This window comes from Nylanderia fulva, unplaced genomic scaffold (assembly GCF_048542155.1).
Source record: "Nylanderia fulva isolate GAGA-0341 unplaced genomic scaffold, ASM4854215v1 Scaffold54, whole genome shotgun sequence".
NCBI lineage: Eukaryota > Metazoa > Arthropoda > Insecta > Hymenoptera > Formicidae > Nylanderia > Nylanderia fulva.
This window is the reverse complement of record NW_028190632.1, coordinates 926,192-945,589: the sequence shown is the minus strand read 5'-3', so window position 1 is coordinate 945,589 and position 19,398 is coordinate 926,192. Positions and strand designations below refer to the sequence as shown.

Sequence of the window (19,398 nt, the reverse complement as noted above, 5' to 3'; positions counted from 1 at the left end):
GATTGCAACGCGTCATACATCGGACAAACAAAGAGACATCTGTGTACACGTGTAAAGGAACATTTCAGCAACATCAAAATGCATTCGAGTAATTTATCAGTTATCAGCAAACATAAAATTAAATTCGATTACGATTTTGACTGGACTTCGCCTGTTGACGTAAGAAAAAGAGAAATCGCTGAAATGTTTTTTATTAAGAAAAATAATAACGCTATTAACTTACAAAAAGATACCGACAATTGAAGTAATATCTACGTCATTTAGTCTCTCATAACTCGTCTAAGAGTCTTGACGTGTTGTCAAACCGACACTATATTCGTTCTTGACATCTTAAAATATATAATTTTATTTTTATTTTCACAAGTATGTTTCGCTTCTTTTTATTATTTTGTAATATTGTTAAGTAAAGTAATTTTTTTATTGTATTAATCTCTGTACTGTATTTTTTCTCTATGTATATCTAGATCACTTGATAAGGACTCAAAGAAGGATCGAAACGTTGTGATTTAATAAATAATATTTGCCAGTACGGTCGAGAGAAGAGTTTTACTTTTTTAAATTCTGTCTGGCGATTCTCAAATATCTACGTTTTTATTTTTTTAATTTTTAAAATGTATTATTTGAAAATTTAATTAACAAATTAACACTTTAATCAGCGGGTTTCTGTCAAAAAATATGAATAAAGTATTAATTTGCTAATTAAATTTTAAAATAATATGTAAAAAATATTAAAATATATAATAAGTTGTAAATATTATGTTATAATACCTTATCCGCGAATAATATTTTTTGACAGAAATCAGCTGATAACTGTCAAAAATATTAATCGAATTTAAGGTATTATAACATATATTATTTAAAAAATATTATTTTATAATTTCTATAACATATTATTATTTTAAAATTTAATTAGCAAATTAATAACGCTTTAATCAGCGGATTTTTGTCAAAAAATATTAATAAAGCGTTAATTTAATAATTAAATTTTAAAATAATACGACAAAAATTAAAATAGTAATATGTTGTAAATAATATGTTATAATATTTTATCCTCTCGATTAATATTTTTTGACAGAAGTCAGCTGATAACTGTCAAAATTATTAATCAAGTTTAAAGCGTTATAATATCATTATAAAATAGTAATATGTCATAAATAATATTATAATATCTTATCCTCTCGATAAATATTTTCTGACAGAAGTCAGCTGATAACTGTCAAAATTATTAATCAAGTTTAAAGCGTTATAATATCATTATAAAATAGCAATATGTCATAAATAATATTATAATATCTTATCCTCTCGATAAATATTTTCTGACAGAAATCAGCTGATAACTGTCAAAAAATATTAATTAAATTTGTATTATAACATATAATTTAAAACATATTAAAAAAAGCGAAAATTGCTCTACACATGAAGAGTGGTTACATTCTTTAGATTTTATTTTTGGGCAGCAATTGAAAAATTTCTAAAATTCCTCATTATATATTTATCCTCCTTCCTCTTTCTCTCCCTCCTACACATGTGTGTAAAGTTTAATAAAAAAAAATCAGAATTTTCGATTTTGCACGAGATTGTCTAGTAAAGCGAAAACCTTTTTGCAGATGGCAATCCGGTAACCGGAGCCGGATACGCGTCTGAAATGCAGAAAAACGGAAAGCCGGCCGTGCAGAACGGAATCGCTAGCTCGAATTCCAGCAGTAGCGGCGAAAAGTCGAATGGCACATCGTCGCCGGGGACAGCAAAACTGCGCACCCGCATACCACCTGGTGGCTACTCATCCGGACTCTGGTAAAGGGTGGAAGCGAGAGAGGAGGGGGAGGGGGAACGAAAATCATTACATCAATCACAGTCGCCTTATTTCCTCTTTCTCCGGCAGATATTCCGATTAATTCTTTCAGCCCCCCTCCCGTGTTACACTCTTATTAAAGCCTACTCTATCTCTTAAGAGGATGCTGACTCTGTATGTTTTATCGACAAATATTATTTTCATTTAACACTCTTTATTGGCTATACAGAATAAAAATCTTTTAGTAGAATTAAAGTATTTATAATAACAAATATGTATATAAAAATACCAAGAATATTAAATAATTACAGTTTTCTCATCGGTTAAGTTAGATTATTATTTGTAAATTTAATTAGCGAATTAACGCTATTAATATTTTTTGTCAGAAATCAGCTGAATCGGGCGTTATTAACTTGTTAATTAAATTTTAAAATAATATGTCATAGAAATTAAAATAATATTTTTTAAATAATATGTTATAATATCTTAAATTCGATTCATATTATTGACACTTATCAGCTGATTTCTGTCAAAAAATATTATTCGCGAATAAGATGTTATAACATAATATTTAGAACTTACTATATTTTAATATTTTTAAATTTAATTAACAAATTAATGCTTTATTAATATTTTTGCCCTAATACAAAAGACCGATAAGAAAACCGTAATTATTTAGCTTTCGTGTTTTTTTATATACCTATAGAGTAGCCCAGATTTATTATTATGAATACTTTAACTCTAGTAAAGGATTTTTCATTCCGTATAGCCAATAAATAATTAAATAAAAATAAAATTTATCGAGATAAGACAGCGACACAGTTAACATATCTTCTTAAGATCTTCGAATTGTTGTCCATGTAAAGCGCTCCGAAATAGAAGTCTATTTATATATACTATGTATACCTATTTAATACGGTGATGAATATTCTACTTTTGATGATTTTTAGAAGAATCCAAAAGGGAGAACAGAGGTGTGAGATAAATAGTGGATTTTTATAGTAGAGTAATGTCATACTTTGCTTTGTATCGAAGAAATACTATTGTATTAATGTATAGAGAGGGACAAGAATGACATTTATAGGCCTTTTGATCTTTAGATAATCATTTTATAATTAATTCAGACGTAAATTGCATGATGAAAATGTCACCATGTCACTCCAGTTTTCAAACGAAGATACGTCAATAACATTTGCAGTTAGGATGAAAATATAATAACAATAATAATAATAAAATCATTTATCCTCTTAATATTTGCAACAGAGAAACGAGCAAAATCACATTATTTTAACAACGCAAATTAATCGATTTATGATCAAATTAAATTTATCCATTATCTTTCATATCGGTTTCTTAAGATCCTAAATTTTAATGTGACAATTAATGATAATTTTTGACTATTAAAATGGAATCTTTCATCACAAATGTCGAAATCATGTCTAAAACCATTCATCACATTTCATTTTTTTTTTTTTTAAGAAAATTAAATTTTAATCATGTAACGCGCGTAAATTCAATTTTAAAAGATTTTAATGATGAAATATCAAACTGGTAATTAATGGTAATTTTTGGAATATTTAAATGAAATTTTTACACAATTTTTTTGCGCGCAAATGAATAACAACGATAAAATTACATCTAAATCCATTCATCAGATCGGTTTCTTAAGCTCTTACAACTTTTATTCTTATAATTTCGTGCAAATTCTATTTTTTAAAGGATTTCAATTATTAAATAATTGATAATTGTGAAATAAATATCGAAGTGGCAATTAATAGTAATTTTTGGGTGTATTTAAGTGGAATTTTTACAATTTTTTATGAACGAACAAATGAATAACATGTTGTGAAGAAGATATAAGCGTAAGAACGAACCGGTCCTGGGTTTCTCTCGAGCGTGAATTACCGGTCCTTCAATTAACAACTCCAGTTTTATGTAACTGTATATATATATATAGAGGGGTAGTTAAAGCAATCATTGCGCGTAAAGTATATTCTTTCATGGCTGAAATGCTGCGTGTCGGTCGATGAACGATATTCGCGAGTTGTAAATTCACTTTGTTAGGAAGTGCAATTTTCTCATTAAAAGGCTTACATATAATGAGTCATAAATAAATGAGGAGGAATGAATTATAAAAGAGGTGGAAATAAATGCATTCTTATTTTTAAATTAAAGCACGAAGCAAGAAAATATGGCGCGAATTATTTCAAGTGCTTGTTGTTGCGAGGCATTTTTAATTTGTATTCCAAAATATTACTAAAATTACTAGTCGACCTTTTATTAAGAGCTTTTAATTACTCATTTCTGTATTGAAAATTATAATAAAATTTGAATATTAGCAGTAATACTCTACAATATTATAATATTTATAATAATATTGAATATATAATATTTTGTATTAATTTTTGTTTCAAATAAATATTCCAATATATTTTTCACTCATTTTTGTTTCACAGTTTTCTTATCGGTCTTTTGTATTAGGTCAAAAATATTAATAAAACATTAATTTGCTAATTAAATTTTAAAATAATAATATGTTAAAAATATTAAAATATAGTAAGTTGTAAATATTATGTTATAACACCTTATTCGCGCGAATAATATTTTTTGACAGAAATCAGCTGATAACTGTCAAAAATATGAATCGAAAATAATGATTTGTTTTTAATTCAAAATCTCTTTTAGCGTATTGAGAATTAATATTGCTTCAATTTTGCTCGTTTCAAATGTTGCATATCGCATCTCAATCATATAAAATCATTTAATTTTAGAGAATCACGTATATATATATCTAATGTACGAGAATTCGCTTTCTCGATGAAAGACAATGATATATTCACATATACATATATACAGATCAGTACCAAAATCGTAGAATTAGTATCACGATTATCGCAATATAATGCGACATATTGATTAGAAGTGTGAGGAAAAAATCATTATTACCATTCAAAATCCTGCCAAATATCGAGAAAAGATATATTGGAAAAGTATCAAAAATGCATAAATAATTAGCAAGACAATTAACATTTTAAATGGGGTATCACATTAATTAGTGATACTGTGTTACGAGAAAAAAATAGATTCTATAAATAATGTCGCAGAAATCAATTGTAAAAGCGATAGCGTTTAATGAGAGATAAAATTATAGGAATTGTGGAAACTTCTCAGAGTTATACATTAGAAATAGGCATATGTTATTTCCAAAAATAAAAGTATACTATGTATAACCCATTAAATAAATCAAGTGCTTTTTTAATCTCCGTATCTCTTCTTAATCAACTATTTGATATAAAAAAAAATCGCAGTCAAGAAATTCATTTGTCAACTAATTTTTCTCCTCGTGAATTATCCCCCTGACAATGGAAAATATATATAATATCGATGCTATTTAATGATATAAACTTAACTTTATATCTGTATCACGCAAGATCAGAAACTTCTCAAGAATCAAAAACGAAATACCGCATAATTCATAGACTTTATAGAGACGAAACTTTGTTTCTCACTCTTATATACAATTTATTTTATATAGAGTATAGAGTATATTTTCGTCATCGCTTCGCTTCTATTTTTCTATATAGTGGGTGTAGTAGATGAATTATTGTATGTATTTATTTTACAGTAAATAAAACCGTGCACGTGTATCGGTTTTTTTTCTATGCAAATTTTTACGCAGTGGTTTGATATAAGTAAAATTAAATTATAACACACACACAATATATATAATATATATACAATATATATATCTGTCACAAAAATAGCCTTTTTGTACTCTAACAATAATTAATAAAATTTGTGAGCAAATTTTTTTTACTTTTCTTTGTTTCTCCCTAGAGCAAATACAAGTTTAAAATAAATATACTCATTGTTAGTGATTTTGTCATACTAGAATTAATATGCGCAAATTGATTTTGCAATATGCACTTTTTATTGTTAATTATATTTTTATTATTAAAGTACGTACTCAAAAATATATAATGATATAATAACGATATATATAAACATATAATAACATAATAATAAAATTATTTATATGAAAAATATTACATATAAATATAAAAAACCATTATTAACACAAGCCTTAAATAAGCATTAAATATGAATGACAACAATATGAATGAATATATTATTATACAAAAAATTAGAATAAATTTGATATATTAAAAAAATAAATATTGTTATTAATTTATAAAATTTTTTTATAGTACATAATTACAAAACACAATTATTAATTGTTGGTGTATTCTTTATAAAAAAATTAATTAATTTTTAAATTTAATTTCTTCTATAATTATTATATATAAATTGTCTATTTTTAATTAAAATATTCATTCCAATTAATTGTTATTCATTCATTTTGAGGTAACGGATGATAACTACAATCTACAGCCTACAATCTACAGCCTACAATCTACATCTCTACAATGAAATACATATATGAAACCGTTACCTCCTAATAAAATAATTGTTTATCACTCACCAATCGATGTGCAAACAGCAAGAGTTGAAGCTACGTTGATCTGTAACATAAAAATAAGTATATAAATTATAACAACACTTTAAATAATTAATGTCTTTAAAAATTAATATTTTACACAATAAATTTTATATTTGACGCGTACAATAATCAGTGGATATATAGCTAAATAATTTTATAAATTTTGTAAAGATTATTTTTTAATATAAATTTTTATAATATTTATACAAAATATTTCTCTCTTATTTTTTCATTTAAATCGTTCAAATGTATAAATAAAATTAATAAAATTTTTTACTTTTCTCCCTAGAGCAAATGCAAGTTTAAAATAAATACTCATTGTTAGTGATTTTGTCATTCTAGAATTGATATGCGCAAATTGATTTTGCAATATGCCCCTTTTATTGTTAATTATATTTTTATTATTAAAGTACGTACGTTTTATTATTATAAAAAAGAATAATATAAAATAACAAATCAAATATTATATATGTATAGATATAATAATATTATAATATAATATAATTATAATTATAAATATTATTGTATAAGTATTATATAAACATTATACACACAAATATAAATAATAAATTATATAAATAATTTATATAAAAAAAATAATTAATAATAAATAATTAAATTTATATCAATAATACTCACCACAGCGTTGATCAGCCGGCGCCTGATGCCTCCTAGGCCTGTTCCTCCTCTCAAGTCAGGTTGATCAGGATTGTCCGATATGTGTCAAAGTCTTATTTAAACGCGCGACACTGGACGACACTCCCGCACTTGAACGCGCAATACTTTATAACTTTGCCCGAATTACACTTTTAGGCGCCACTCGATTGTGTCCTATTATTAAATATCGTCTCATTTTATGGCGATGTCAAGCATACCATAAATGTGCTTCATTCGTAATTACCGCCATTTCTTAATAATTAATTAATATTATTCTATAATGTCTATAATATATCCCCTCTTTAATGAAAATTATTAAATATTTATGAATTAATATATTGTATGAAAAAACTTTTGTACGTTCTTTATTACGTTTTTTATTATTATAAAAAAGAATAATATAAAATAACATGTATAATTTGTACTAAAAATTTCAAAATTATTATCGTAAATTTTTCTGCAAATTGTATATCATCATTTATATATTACTTTTTCTTTAATATTATTTTATTATTTAATAAAAAATAAAATAAAAGATAGAATAAAAAATAAAATTCGCAAAATATTTGATAGAACGCATATTATTTTTTTAAAAATTTGTTTTAACTAAAATCAAATTATCAATCAATATGAATGGATTATAAAATATATATAAAAAAATAATAAAAAATTAATATCTGTAAATTATAATACTAAATATAATTATAATTATTTAATCATTTATAATGTATAAAAAGCACATTAGAATACAATTATAATTGTTGATGTTCTTTTAAAATAAATTAAGTTAAATATACAATGTATTATAAAATCTTCTCCTTTTCTTAAATTATAATATATTTATAATCTTTAATATATATATATATATATATATATATATATATATATATATATTTCTAATTTTTTATAATCCATTTATTTTAAGGTAACGGAACTATTTACGATCTACAGTCTACACAGCCTACAATTTACATCTACGCATCTCTACATAATTTAATCTCTACAAAACCGTTACCTTTTGTAATAAATAATAGTTTTTCACTCACTGGCCGATGTGCAAAGAACAGAGTTGACTGTATTCACACTACATTGATCTGTAATATAAATAATATTCAAATTATAGCAATGCTAAAAATGATTAATATTTTAGAAAATGATTATTGTATGTATTGAATTTTATATTTGATGCGTACAATAATAAACAGAATATATATAATTAAATAATTTTATAAAATTTTATACAATAATAATTGAATTAATAAATCAAATAATAAATATTTACCCTATATAGTTGCTCCACTGATGCCCGATGTCTTTCCCAGACCTCCTCCTCCTCTCAGATTGTTATTTATGTTGATCTGTAACATACAAGTAAAATGGAAATTGTAATAAAATAATTAATATTTTAGAAAATTATTACTGTACACATTGGATTTTTACTTTCCACGCATATAATATCAAGCAGAAATTAAATAATATTATAAATTTGATTTAATTTATAAATAATTTTTATTTAATTTGCAATTATTAAATTTTTATTTTATTTATAATTATTTTATATTTAATTTATAATAATTTTATAAGTTTTTATTTTATTTTATAAATTTTTATTTATATAGTAATTGAACTAATAGGTCAATAACAAATACTCACTCCATAGTGTCTGCAGACTCTCCTAGATTTTCTCCTTCTCTCAGATTGTCATAAGATCGTCAGTTACATATTGATCTGTAATATATATAAATAAAATTCAAATTATAGCAGCATACAGAATAAAATTATATTTTATAAAAACTCATTATTGTATACATTGAATTTCATTTTCCACAATAATAAATAGAAATACATATAATTAAATAATTAATTTTTATTTAATTAATAATTAATAAATTACTAATTGTAAGCCAATAATAAACACTCACCTTATTGATTATTCCGCCGATATACCTATCAGATATCTACTCCTCTACTCAAATTGTTAAAATGCTCAATTATACGCAGATCTGTAATAAATAAAATTCAAATTATAACAGATTCTAAAATAATTAATATTTTATAAAATTATTACTGTATGCACAAGATTTTATTTTTTATACGTACAATAATAAACAGAGAAATATAATTAATTTTATAAATAAATTTTGATTATTCATTACTAATCAATTTTAATTTATTATAATAACTTAATAATAAATAACCAATAAATACTAACCTATAGAGAGAATTATTGTTCCACCGACACCTAATGTGCTTTCTTCTCTCTTACTTCACCACTGTCGCTCCTTCGTGATACTCACTATACAGAAAACAATTAATTACAAGCACACACTCGTATAAAACCAGACAATTACTTATCGTACTCGAATGCAATTAATGAGCGCGCGACGTTTCCGACTTTTATGGCGGGAAAATAAGGCGGGAGAAGCGCGCGAGGCTCGATATTCACGACCGCGATATCTCGATATCTCGACATCTCGAAGTCTCGAAGGACTAACTTCGCACAGGTACAAATAGCGAAGGTTAAATGAACAATGGAAAATGATCAAAATATCATTTATTTATCAAATTAAATGCGATAAGTCAACAACTTATTTACATTGATACAATGCGATATACGTGTATTAACCACGATCTTGTATACAAGACCGTAGTATTAACCTACTATCACGAATAAAACGAGCGAAATACATATTTACTTCGAATTAAATTTGTCATTTCAATAATACACTTACGAGTTGCTAAATAAAAATAGAAAGTAAATAATGCGCGAAATGATGCTCACTAATCGCTCAAAAAATACTTCTCGCAATCTCGCGGCTCGAAAAATGTGTCGCTGCCTACCTGTTTGAGAGTCGCCGGCCGAATGACGAAACAACAATTTGTGATGTAAATAATGTCGCGCGTCGTCGAACGCCGAGTTTACACTTATTGTTAGCAATCTAAAATTATTAAAATACGACTCCAATTATGCTTTACTCACCAATTAAATGCGTCGCGATGCAGCATCCGTCTGTCCCACGTTGGCGATGTTCGCGCTACAGATTCCGGTATACAGATACAATGACGACATCAGCGCCACGCTGATTATGCCGGGAAAATAAAGCGCGCGAAGTTTAAGTTAATTACGGCAGCACGCAGTAAAATAATTAAATTAATATTATTATATATTAACAAAATATTACCATTTTAATTTTTGTCATATTAATTAGCAAATTACCGTTTTATTAATATTAATAAATTAAAGCTTTATTAATATTTTTTAACAAAAATTAGCTGTCTTATAAAATTAAAATTAAAAATAATCAATTAAATTAATTGATTGATAATTATTTTTAAAAATTAGCTGATTAAATATGCATTAATTTGCTAATTAAATTTTAAAATGTTTTAAATATTATATTATAATACTTTAAACTTGTTTAATAATTGACAATTATCAGTTGATTTCTGTAAAAAAATATTAACAAAGCATTACTTTGCTAATTAAATTTTTTTTTAATTTGTTTAAAAAATTCTATTAATATTTTTGACAAAAATCAACTGATTAAAACGTTTACTGATTAAATTTATAATATATAATACTTATATATATATAATTTTTTAATTTGGAAATAATTTCAGAAAACTTAAAAAATTTAATAAATCTAGTTGCAAAAAAATATTCTTTCAACATAAACATGATTATATTATTCATTTTATAGGATTTTTATTAGAATTTATTATTATAATTATATAATTAAATGATTATATCAATATTTATTCATAATACAGTGCAATAATTTATTCGACACAGAGAGCAGCAAGGCAATTTCTTACTTGAACACCAGTAGCTTTGCAAATGGAAATAAACATGTGTTTGTCATTAGTTTCTTGTTCTATCTTACTGGCTATCTCATGCCCTTTCTTTGTAATAACAGACGGTACACCTGCCAATCGAGCGGCATTGAATCCATAAGATTTTGGGCAAGCTCCTTCACTAAGCTTGTATAAAAACGTCACTGTCTCTTCTGATACGTTTTCTTCTTCTCCTGTTTCAACCATGCATGCCTGAAAAAATTAAAATTTATAAAAAAACATTTTATAAAACACTTTTTAAAAATACATTAAGATTAATAAGTATATGTAATAAAAAATAACAGCATACATAAATAAATATATATTTTTTACAATACACAAATATATATTTTGAATAAAAGATTTATATCGTTAGAAATATAAGAGATTCTCACCATATGAGCTAACGTGACCTCTTTATTGGTTTTGTAATCCTCAACCAAAGAATGATAATGAGTGGAAAATAATGTGCGACACTTTAACTTTGTTAATGCGTCGACAACTGCAGCTGCTATTGCTGTACCGTCATAGGTTGACGTGCCACGTCCTAAAATAATAAATTTTTTATCAATTTAAAGAATATTTTCTATTAATTTCGAATATTCGAGGAATAAATCTGGTTGGAGGAAGTAATTCTTACCCAACTCGTCGAGGAGAACCAACGAATAAGACGTAGCGTGTTGCAACATCGTAGCAGTTTCGTTCAGTTCTACCAAGAATGTGCTCTGACCAGTCAAAATATCATCGTTGGCACCCAAACGTGTGAAAATACGATCCACCAATGTTATGCAACACAAACTGGCTGGAACGTAGCTGCCCTATTTATGCAAAAAAATTAAATTTACAATTTATACATATTTATAACTTATTTATTCTCATAAAACTTACTATCTGCGCCATGATGGTGATCAAGCCCACTTGACGCATGAGAGTTGACTTGCCTCCCATGTTTGGTCCTGTCAAGATCATAAAGGAGGCAGCATCATCAGTAGCTATTAGAGTATCATTGGGAATAAAGTTATCGGATGCAATACAAGGATGTTTTCCATCTCTTATCTTGATGAAGATCTATAAGAATTACGTTCAAAAATAATTTATATATAAATATTATATATTATTATTATTATAAATTTAATTAGCAAATTAACGCTTTAATCAGTTGATTTTTGTCGAAAATTTTAATAGAATTTTTTAAACATATTATGTTTATTTAATTAGCAAAGTAATGCTTTATTCATATTTTTTGGCAGAAATTAGCTGATAATTGTCAAATATTAAACGAGTTTAATATTTAAAGTATTATAATATAATATTTAAAACATTTTAAAATTAGCAATATTTAATCAGCTAATTTGTCAAAAAATATTAATAAAGCTTTAATTTATTAATATTAATAAAACGTTAATTTGCTGGTTAAATTTTATGTCATATTTTCTCGACAAATAAAGAACATTAATAATATTATATATGAAGGTAATGTAAAGATATTAAGGCTCGCCTTTCTAATATCATAACATGGTCAATCAGGAGCCACAGGAGCCTTAATATAAATAATATTAATATCTAATGATATCCTTACTTCACCATCTAATCCGTCATGAATTTCTGGTATACACATATCATCATTTCGAGCGTATTCCGCGAGAGAGATAAGTACATCCATAATGGCCACTTTGTAAATGGCTTTATGCCATGTATCATATTTTTCGCTGAACTTCGCGAATATTCTCCTGTTAAGATCCTTCAGCACTTTATCTCGGTGCTCTTCTGTATTTATCTGTCTTGCTAAAAGCTCCTGCAATGATCAAAATTAGCTTTACACAATGTTAAAAATATTTTATCATGAAAAAAAAGCAAGTCCTTTTTTTAATTACAAGTATAAATTACTATTATTATTATTACCTTTGCCTCAGCAGTATAATAACGTTTGAAACCTTTTCTTTGTGACTGCAGTTCATAGCCGGGACCAACTTTCTTAACTTGTGAATCAGGAACCTCGATTTGATAACGTTTCTTATCTGACCCGTAAAATGTTATTTTGACATCAAAATGCTTTTTTTGCTTTTCCAAATATTTGTCTAAATCTTTCTTGTTCTCTGCAAGCTCAGCCAAGACCGAATCATATTCGGCATCTACTCCTTTTTTAGGAACTATGCAACCTTGCTTTTTAGCCTCTTCATGATCAAACGCAGTCTGAAATTGTCATAAATACATTAAATAAAACAGAAATAAGTAATTGGAGGGAAAAAAATTATTGAAAATTAAAGTGCTACCTTAAAGTAATCCAATGTTTCCTGCAAATGAGGGAAATCACCATCCGGCTCGTATCTGGTACAGCGATTTATCAGATTACTTTTAAAATCTGTAAAGAATAATCATTGAATCATCATGTACAAAATTTGCAATGTATAAAAATATAATAAACGTACCATTAAACAGTTCAACAAATTTCAAAACTTCTTCAAATTTAGCAAGTGTTGTGGTAAATTCTACAATTATTCTTTTCGAATATATTGGGCCTTCAAACATTATGGCTCTGCCATCAGGATGATTTTTCATTCTAGCTGCATTTCCCTGAGCGTGTATTCTATATTAAAGCAGGATATGTATAGTGTCACGTATAAATTGTTAGTCGTTTTCTAAACAACTATTAAAGCTAAAAACTAAACTTTTAAACCAAGTGATAAATATAAGGCCAACTTATCGAGCTGAATATTCGAGATGTTCAGTCAACTACCATTTATTACATGTATAAATTATAAAACTACAGTCATTATATTATATTAAAACTAACGCAAATTAACGCAAATTACAATCATTCTATAAACGTTTCGACCGCACGCGGTCTTCTTCAGTATAATTATTGAAAAATAAATTCTTACAATTCACATGATATCGAAATTTAATTATAGTTATTCAGAATCGAGAGTTTTTGAGCAATTAACGCGTGTTTCAATCCGTCCTGTCCAACAATGTTCGCCTCGATATGATCTCTGATTTTGTTCAGATCTCGGATGATTTCATCGTTAATATGCGAGAAATTAACCCGTACCGTAGGCGCTATCATCGTTCTTCTTGACAATTTTGCTACTTATTAACAGTTATTAAGGATGACACTTAACAAACAACAATACAGAAAGACAGCTCATTTTAAACTCAGAGTTTAAAATGAGCTGTCTTTCTGTATTGTTGTTTGTTAAGTGTCATCCTTAATAACTGTTAATAAGTAGCAAAATTGTCAAGAAGAACGATGATAGCGCCTACGGTACGGGTCAATTTCTCGCATATTAACGATGAAATCATCCGAGATCTGAACAAAATCAGAGATCATATCGAGGCGAACATTGTTGGACAGGACGGATTGAAACACGCGTTAATTGCTCAAAAACTCTCGATTCTGAATAACTATAATTAAATTTCGATATCATGTGAATTGTAAGAATTTATTTTTCAATAATTATACTGAAGAAGACCGCGTGCGGTCGAAACGTTTATAGAATGATTGTAATTTGCGTTAATTTGCGTTAGTTTTAATATAATATAATGACTGTAGTTTTATAATTTATACATGTAATAAATGGTAGTTGACTGAACATCTCGAATATTCAGCTCGATAAGTTGGCCTTATATTTATCACTTTGTTTTCAATACACGAGCGACAATTTGTATTAATTTAAACTTTTAAATCAAAAACTATTGTATTAAGATTTTAACTTTATTTTATCTCTATAATAATTATTATTATTAAAGTATTGTATGAAAATTGTAAGACACTTTATATATATTTAATAATTATTAATATATACATGCATATATATATATATATATATATATATATGCATGTATATATATATATATATATATATATATATATATATATATATATATATATTATAAATTGGTATATATAAATATTAATATATAAATTTCTAAAATCTATCATTGCCTACCAGTAAAAGTAAAATTAAATTTTCTTGTAACTTACTTGCTTAACAATCTTTCAAGATCTGGCAGAGTTGACAAAATTGAGCGAGCTGATTGTATCACGTCCACTCGATCTACCAATTCCTGCACAGCTTCCTGACGTTCCATTATAATATTTTTGCGACAAGATGGCCTACAGATCCATTCACGTAACAATCTGAAAAGAATATTTCATGTATAGAAGAAAGCGTATAAAAATATACAACATATACAACTTTTTATCTTATTTACCTTTTGCCAAATGCAGTGCAGCAGTGATCCAAAATACTATTGAGCGAATTTTCTCCGAAAATTCTTAAATTTTTTATTGTAACAGCATCTATCACCATTGTGTTTGTATAATTGAGACCTGCGCGATTGTTTGCAGCTGAAAAATCCGGCGGAATGTAAGTATTGAAACAACCTTGTGCCAATAGTTGCTGTTCGAGCAGATATCCTTTTAATAAATACACACATCCTCCTAGTGCGTGAACTGCTAATTCTTTGTTATCGGCTGGTGTCAAACCCAAGCTATCTCCTGATGCATAATAAAAATAATCGTTTGTTATGCACAAAAAAACATATAAAATATATAAAAATTGAAAAAAAGCCAATTATAATTGTATATACTCATACCTTCATTGAGATATGATTTTAAACCTTCAGGCCATGCAAAGTTGGAATCTTTCTCTTTCTTGAAATAATCGCCTTCATGAAGATTCTTAAAAAAAAAAAAAAGAAAAAATATTATACAATAAATACTACTTATATAATATATGATAAATATATAACATATATTTTTAATAATATATAATATGTATTGTAAGCATTATTTGTTATCTATACTAACTTTTAATGCAGTTGTAGCAGACCAAAATTGAGCTTCACGCTGTAGTGATTCTTTTAACGCTGCTGGTAGAATATTATTAATAAGCTGCAAAGTCTTTCGCAGTAGATTACCACGTTCGTATATTACCTGAAACCAGAAATCACTAATTCAATAACAATATGAATAATTAACGATAATTTAATTAATTCGTGATTGTATGTCATACATGAATCGGTGGATAATGAGCCAGCAAAGTCAACAATCTGGAATTGCAATAGTCATCGTCAAATTGACTGAGATTGAATTCGCCTATTGTTGTGTCTATAAAGCATACTCCGAAGGAGCTAGAGTTCGAACCAGGATTGCGTTTCTCTACTAAGGATAACAGATAATTGGAATTAGGTGTAGACGGTTCAACATCTAACGGAGTATACACTCTAGTGCCTCTTGTACTGATTTGACAAATTTCTCGCTTTACAACTTTGTCGAACTTTGTTGGTCTGCTCACTGCAAAAATAGATTCATTATTTTTATACGATATATTTTATAATAATAATATATTAATAATAAAATATAATAAATAATATGATAGAGATGTAAGGCTCGGGTACGCTTCTACAAAAGCGCTTCAATCCCTAAGAGGATGAATAAAGAATTGAATTGAATATAATAATAAATATAATAATATAAAATAAATAATATAATATATTAATATAATTGTAAAATATAATATATGAATTTATTTATATATAGTTAGATAATTAATTAATGATAATATATTAATATATTATATTGCATACATTAATTATTATATATATTAATATATTAAGCTTGTTATCTGTTCCTGCACTAATGAACTAGTGCATGCTGGTGCAACAAGTTAGAATGAAACAAGTATATTTTGTCTCGTTCTAACTTATTGCACCAGTGTGTACTAGTTCATTAGTGAAAGAACAGAAAACAAGTCTATTAATATATTACATTAATTTACTCACTAATCACACAGCGTTATTTTTTAATAAAAGACAAATCAAAAAGTCCTAAATTTTTTTTCTAAATATTTAACTGAGAAAAAATTATTACTTTTGCTGCAGCGTGCTGCCATCATCTCCGGGTTTTCGGTTTGCTCGACTCGCGCAACTTTGTAGCCTCTTTCTATCAGACTCGACGAATAACGACCGTAACCAATTTCGGGAAATCCAGAGTGCGCAAATTCACCCTTTAATAATAATACATAATGTTACATAAATAATTTTATGAAATGAGTTCTTCTAAAATAACTTTGACATTTCTAAAACTTACTCGCATATATGTGAGACTAAGCTCAGTAACACCTATAACTGCGTCCATATGGTACAACTCATAGAATTTGCCAACTTTGAAGAAAAGTACACTGTTAAAGTGCTCACTTTTCAGTTCCCACCACTGCCTCATTGCCTGAAAAAATTATAAAATTAGATTAATTATTAATTGTCAATGTTGATACATAAAAAATAGCTTAACGATAAGATTCTTACAGGAGTTTGATTGTTTAAAAAATCAGTTGGTACATAAAGCGTTCCAGGATCATAATCTGGATGATTTAATGGTCTCTTTTGTTTATCCTTTATTTTCTCTGGTTGCAGAAAATCTATTTTCAAGTGAGGCCAAACGTGCGCAGTAGCAAGTCCATTGCTCATAGTTTGACTTTGAACAGACTGTTTTGATTCTTTTTTATCCTAAATTATCAAATGTATCCAATATTAATTACAAGAATCACAAATGTACATTAAAGAATCAGTTTTGCAATTAATTGTATTATTATACTACTTTATTATTTAATTGAACTTAATACTTAATTAAAGTTAAACTTAATTAATTAATTAAAATTAAATTATACTTAACATAATTAATTATATACTTAATATAACAATTAATTACTTACTGGTTTAGATGAATGATTTGCTTTTGCCTTAGATCTAGCCTTGGGTGGCTTTTTCTATTTTTTAAAGAATATAAAAATATTAAATACAATTTTTCTTGTAGTAGTATTTAAAAAACAAAAAAGTATGTATTTAACATTAAAAAACGACCAATACTAGGTAATAAATTCTTTATTAAATTAAATTAAACATCTCATTACGTTTCAACCTCAGGTTTAGACCTTTTTCAAATGAAAATTCTCTTTAAGATGACATTAAAAATAAAGTAGTGAGACACCCTTATAACATATCAAACAATATATAAAAAGAAAACCTTGTGTCTTAAAAGAAGTCTCGTCAGTAACGTAATGAGATATTTAATTTAATTTAATAAAGAATTTATCACCCGGTATTGGTCATTTTTTAATGTTAAATACATACTTTTTCGTTTTTTACTTTTTATTGGCAAATTAACTATACACACTTAATCAATTAAGACATATATCCAGTAGTGTTTAAAATTGTTGAACTATATTATTGTTACCTCTGGTGTTTCCTCTTCCATTTCTGAAGAGGGTTCACCCTCATCTTCTTCAGAAACTGATTCAGATTCCTTAACATCTATAATAAAAAAGGATTTATATATACATATAATTTTTATTTTTTCTTAATTGAAGCTAATTATTCAAGAATAGTATTACTTGTATAATTTACAAACCTGGCTTGTAGTCTTCATCAGAATCATCATCAAAAACAACAATGCGCCTTCTTTTAGTTTTTACAGGCTCATCATTTTCTTCCGTGTCGTCATTATTTTTATGCAATCTTTTTTTATCGTTAGTTTTTTTATTTTCTTTTCCATTACTTCCAATCAGCACTGTATGTTATCATAATATATAATATATATATCATAAGAATCTTAAATTATATACAACATATGCAACTATACAGTTTTGCTTTAATTACATTTTTAATAAAATATAAATATAAATAAAAAATAAATATTTGTAAATTATTTAAGAAATAATAAACATAAATCTTAATAAATTTTAAGCTCAATAAAAATAATGACTGCAATCATATATAGTGGATTTTATATCTAAATTAGATAAATAATTTGATATGCATAAAAAATGTTGAAAAATAACAACAACGATTTATTTATTTCTTGACATATCAACGCGTGTCATAATGTATTTTCATCCGAAAAATCTTTTTTGGGAGCAAACCTCTTCTTCTTTGTTCCGTCTTCGACGTCTTCGGCGTCTTCGGCGAATTTTCAACCTCCTCTTTTTTCGCCTCCGGCTTCTTGACAGTTTTCGGAGACGTGAAATAATTAAGTATCGTATTTACTTTCGGCATTGTTTCGCTTCGATACAAACAATATAAAGATAAATCTCAAGAGACCATCAGATTTTCATTCATGTAACTGCTAGCCGAGAAACGCGCGTAAAATCCATGAGGTTTGTTCTTTGTTGTAATTGAACTAGTGACACTAAAAAATAAATAGATATATATAGATAGGAAAATTAAATTCTCGATATGTACAAAATCCGATATCCAATGGAAAAGTTTGTTCTATAGTAAAAAAAATGTCCCTAGAAAATACATTTTTCTATTGGCTGTAGAATAATTCAAAATAAACAGGCTAATTATATTAAATTTGAATAAGAATAGAAAATAAATAAATAAATTTAATAATAAATAAAGTTAATAATAAATAAATAAATAAATTTGATAATAAAGAAATAAATTTAATAATAATAAATAAATAAATTTAATAATAAATAAATTAATTAATTTAATAATTCAGTAAATTTGTAATCTAAACTAAATTTTTTCATATCAAATTTTTTTTATATTATATATATATTTTTTATATTATCTAATATTTTATATTACTCAACAAAATACAAAATAT

General features: G+C 26.3%; 2 protein-coding genes and 1 long non-coding RNA gene across 9 annotated transcripts in view; 1 reads left to right on the top strand and 2 right to left on the bottom strand.

The window, feature by feature from the left end:
• Nucleotides 1–5,051, top strand: part of Jupiter (microtubule-associated protein Jupiter) — a 30,274-nt gene extending 25,223 nt beyond the window's left edge. For all 4 annotated transcript variants that reach the window (XM_029316098.2, XM_029316097.2, XM_029316099.2 and 1 more), the window contains one exon: nucleotides 1,608–5,051. In XM_029316098.2, the coding sequence (XP_029171931.1) occupies nucleotides 1,608–1,798 (191 nt within the window). In that variant the 3' untranslated portion in view covers nucleotides 1,799–5,051. The remainder of the gene's footprint in view (nucleotides 1–1,607) is intronic.
• Nucleotides 5,052–6,211: 1,160 nt separating this feature from the next.
• On the bottom strand, nucleotides 6,212–9,997 carry LOC114941201 (uncharacterized). Of its 4 annotated transcripts, XR_014925768.1 has the most exons (8): nucleotides 9,931–9,997; nucleotides 9,163–9,246; nucleotides 8,873–8,953; nucleotides 8,604–8,678; nucleotides 8,233–8,308; nucleotides 7,997–8,044; nucleotides 6,933–7,124; nucleotides 6,212–6,315 (listed from the first exon to the last, which is right to left on the bottom strand). It is a non-coding gene; the product is annotated as an uncharacterized LOC114941201 (long non-coding RNA). The 4 variants fall into 4 exon arrangements; XR_014925770.1 differs by lacking the exons at nucleotides 6,212–6,315; nucleotides 6,933–7,124 and adding an exon at nucleotides 7,153–7,202; XR_014925769.1 differs by lacking the exons at nucleotides 6,212–6,315; nucleotides 6,933–7,124 and adding an exon at nucleotides 7,232–7,250.
• A 689-nt stretch (nucleotides 9,998–10,686) lies between these two features.
• On the bottom strand, nucleotides 10,687–18,980 carry Msh6 (DNA mismatch repair protein Msh6). Its single transcript, XM_029316090.2, has 20 exons — nucleotides 18,707–18,980; nucleotides 18,196–18,354; nucleotides 18,022–18,098; nucleotides 17,501–17,554; nucleotides 17,094–17,294; nucleotides 16,879–17,013; nucleotides 16,660–16,795; nucleotides 15,803–16,083; nucleotides 15,598–15,723; nucleotides 15,384–15,468; nucleotides 15,000–15,285; nucleotides 14,770–14,925; nucleotides 13,214–13,371; nucleotides 13,058–13,146; nucleotides 12,687–12,977; nucleotides 12,364–12,579; nucleotides 11,673–11,852; nucleotides 11,425–11,602; nucleotides 11,180–11,331; nucleotides 10,687–10,997 (listed from the first exon to the last, which is right to left on the bottom strand). The coding sequence occupies exons 1-20, from the start codon at nucleotides 18,837–18,839 to the stop codon at nucleotides 10,731–10,733; spliced, it is 3,360 nt and encodes a 1,119-aa protein (XP_029171923.2). The 5' UTR covers nucleotides 18,840–18,980; the 3' UTR covers nucleotides 10,687–10,730.
• Nucleotides 18,981–19,398: the final 418 nt, after the last annotated feature.

Bases quoted from the DNA above. Each gene is read 5' to 3' on its own strand.
- Msh6 (XM_029316090.2), bottom strand. From the start codon at position 18,839: ATGCCGAAAGTAAATACGATACTTAATTATTTCACGTCTCCGAAAACT. The intron at 18,355-18,706 runs GTTTGCTCCCAA...GATAACATACAG, and splicing joins GACGGAACAAAGAAGAAGAG to TGCTGATTGGAAGTAATGGA. The intron at 12,978-13,057 runs GTAGCACTTTAA...TGACAATTTCAG, and splicing joins AAACATTGGATTACTTTAAG to ACTGCGTTTGATCATGAAGA.